The 3,289-nt window shown below is 35.2% G+C and overlaps 1 protein-coding gene across 1 annotated transcript; it reads right to left on the minus strand.

Moving 5' to 3' along the window:
* Positions 1-483: 483 nt before the first annotated feature.
* On the minus strand, positions 484-2,031 carry LOC141613991 (uncharacterized). The gene is made up of 3 exons (XM_074432740.1): positions 1,463-2,031; positions 1,128-1,343; positions 484-946 (listed from the first exon to the last, which is right to left on the minus strand). Exons 1-3 carry the CDS (start codon positions 2,029-2,031, stop codon positions 484-486), a joined length of 1,248 nt encoding a protein of 415 aa, XP_074288841.1.
* Positions 2,032-3,289: the final 1,258 nt, after the last annotated feature.

The following is a 3,289-nucleotide window of genomic DNA, read 5'->3' on the forward strand; positions in this document are numbered from 1 at the left end:
TATCTTTGTCTTTTTTTCCTCTCTCCTCTCGCTTTTTCCTTTTCCTTTTCTTGTTTTTAATTGTTTTTTCCACAGCCGCCCCCTGCCGACGCCCCCTTCCCTCCTCCTTCTTCTTTCTCATTCTTCCTTTTCATTTTTTTTCTTTGTGAAGTTAATTAGGTATTTTTTAATCTCCTTTTTATTTTATTTTTGTTTAATTAGCTTAATTGATTTAGGATATTAGTTATTGTTTTAATTGTTGTTGAATTATTGTTGGTGTTGATGCATGTTGACTTAGGATAGAAGCAAATTTTGTTTAAATGTATGTTGTTAAATTTTAATGTATGCATGTTGACTTAGGATAGCTATGTAATTTTATTGTTAAAAATTAGAATTATTTTTTTTGGTGGAATGTGAAATATATTAATAATATTAGGGCACACCCAACATACATCATCAGCGTTTTTAAGGATTACACAATTCCAACATCAAACAGCTAGTCTATTACAAACATAATCCGTGAATAAGCAATTGAAATTTAGATGGCCATCTTCTTGACTGCAATCTCTGTTGGATGAGTAGTTTAACCTCCTTGATTACCTCTGTAGGAGTTCTCACCCAATGCTCTAACCTGCATAAGTTCCTGCTTTGCCAGATTATGTACAAAAGAGCCACCACAGCAGCAAATAAAACCTGCGTCTTCAACAAAGATCTGCATCTCCAGTTAACACACCATCCAATAATGTCTTGCCCAGGGAGTTGGATATCTAGCCATTTTTGCAGTAGGCACCAGCATCTCACACTAAAAGGACACTGATAGAACAGGTGGGCATGCGTCTCATCAGCTGAACTACATAACTCACATCTTCCATCAATGATCATCCCAAAATTCAGCAGCCTATCCTTCGTTAACAACCTCTGCTTAACACACATCCAAGCAATAAACGAATGTATAGGAACATTGAACCTATTCCATATCAAAGGATACCAATCAACCTTAATCTGAGGCCCTTGTAACCACTGGTAGCCTGATCTAACAGAGTACTCTCCATGATTGATTGTTATTATAGCTTGCTTTGAATTGATCTTTGACTTTCCAAATCATTCTCCATGTCCAGCTAGTATTCAAAGAAGGTTCATAATCATACCAATTTGTGCTTTTCATATAAACATGGTCCACCCATTTAATCCATAAATGATCACTCTTGCTAGCTAGCCACCAAGTGAATTTCCCAATCATAGCTAAATTCCACTGCCTACTATTAACTATGCCCAGACCTCCATATCTTTTGTCAGAGCAAACAGACTCCCAAGAAACTGCTGGAGTTTTACCAAACTGCTCAGAGGCCGACCATAAATAGTTTCTGAAAATAGTTCATATCCTGTCAATGACAGTGACTGGAATCACAAAAATCCTGGACCAGTACACATGAAGTTGTGACAGGACAGATTGGACCAGCACTATTTCCCAGTGTAGCTCAACTTCTTAGCACCCCATCCTCTTAATTTTGCCACCACCTTTTCTACCAGCCTAGAACAGTCCCCAATAGCCCTTCTCTTGTAAGAGATAGGTATCCCTAAGTACTTAAAAGGTAACTGTCCTTCCTTAAACCCAGACATTCTCAAAATATTGTCCACCTCAGTAGAACAAATCCCATTGAAATGGATATTTGATTTGTCATAATTCATTTCAAATCCAGAGGCATTAGAAAAGGTATCAAATGCTTTTAAGATCACTCTGATAGACCATATGTCCCCTCTACAGAACATGAGTAAGTCATCTGCAAAGCACAGGTGACTCAACTTCATAGCTCTGCAAAGAGGATGGTAATTAAATTCCATTTTCTCAGTCACTACAGTGAGCACTCTACTCAAGTACTCCATGCAGATAGTAAACAAAAGGGGAGACATATGGTCTCCTTGTCTGATCCCCTTCTGACCTTGGAAATACCCAAAACATGAACCATTAAGAGACAAAGTAAACCAAGGGGAGGACACACACACCAAAATCAACTTAATCATCTGAGGTGGGAACTTTAAAGCAGTCAACATTTGCTCAATAAATTGCCATTCAATGGAGTAAAAAAGAAAAAAAAAATAGAATTATTGTTAATAATATTTTTAAAAATTGGAATTTTTGTTAATTAGATTATTGTTAAATTTTGTGAAATGTTAATGTTTTTAAAATGATAATTAGACTTAATGTTAATTAGACTAGATATGTAAAATAAAAAATTAGTCATGTTAGTTTTTGTTAATTGAAAAAGTAGTCATTGTTGTATGTTTTGTTTTTAATATTGTTAAAATTATTGTTCATATTGACCTAGTACCCATTCAAAAATTTACTCACTACGAGTAATTTTTGAATAGTCCCCATTTTGGGACTGTCTTTGTACGTTTTAAGTCACTTTGGTAGTAAACATGTACTTGTGATTTGTTAATGAGGAAAGAGTTTGGTGACAATTCCTTTAATGTTCCCTGAATGCATATGTGGAGTAATTATTTATTCTACATTGTGTATTTGGAGAACGGATGAGAATTGCTGCCGAAATTTTTTTTCTCATTAATAAATCACAAGTACGTGTTTGCTAGTGACTTAAGACGTACATTGATGGGTTTAGGTTGGAGTGATAAGGACCCAATTCAAAGAAATACAGATTATTTGTAGACAATTGTAACTATATTTATATTGGTTAAAATGTTAAATTACTGTGTATTATTCTTGATTGTGATTGTTGTTAAGTTATTGTCTTTTTTAATGACATATATAAATGTATGTACATACATAATAACATGAAAAGATTAGAACGGCAGTGGATGTATGAAAGATTAGACGAAAAAAAGAAAACCCAAGAAAGCATTTGCAGAGTGGGTGAAAGAGTTTATTATATTCGTGGAAGAAAGTAGTGAGTATAAGAATTTAGGTGAAATGAGGTGTCCGTGTAAGAAATGCAAAAACCTAGATTTTAAACGGAAAGGAGATGTTCAAATTCATCTTTGGTTGAATGGTTTCGCCGATAATTACTTTGTTTGGACATATCACGGTGAGAAACTACCTAGTAAAGCAAGTACAAATGCTAGTGAGAATCCTTACCGTGAGTTCGTGGAAAATGCATTGCGTGATACTGTTGACCAAATTTTGGAGGATCTACTCAATCCTGATAACCTTAACGTTGAAGAAGTGCATTATGAAACCCCGAACCCCCAAGTTTCTTCGTTCAATAAAATGTTAGAGCAAGCCGAACAACCAGTGTATCAGGGAAGTGATATGCATTTGTTGCAAGCGGCTGCTAGGTTGTTATCACTCAAA

Source organism: Silene latifolia, chromosome 11 (assembly GCF_048544455.1).
Source record: "Silene latifolia isolate original U9 population chromosome 11, ASM4854445v1, whole genome shotgun sequence".
NCBI lineage: Eukaryota > Viridiplantae > Streptophyta > Magnoliopsida > Caryophyllales > Caryophyllaceae > Silene > Silene latifolia.

What these genes read in the sequence shown, in the direction of transcription:
- LOC141613991 (XM_074432740.1), bottom strand. Translation starts at nt 2,031, where the DNA reads ATGTTGACTGCTTTAAAGTTCCCACCTCAGATGATTAAGTTGATTTTG. An exon ending in AGAGGATGGGGTGCTAAGAA is followed by an intron (nt 1,344 to 1,462) that starts GTTGAGCTACAC and finishes AACTATTTTCAG; the next exon opens with AAACTATTTATGGTCGGCCT. An exon ending in TATATGAAAAGCACAAATTG is followed by an intron (nt 947 to 1,127) that starts GTATGATTATGA and finishes GATATGGAATAG; the next exon opens with GTTCAATGTTCCTATACATT.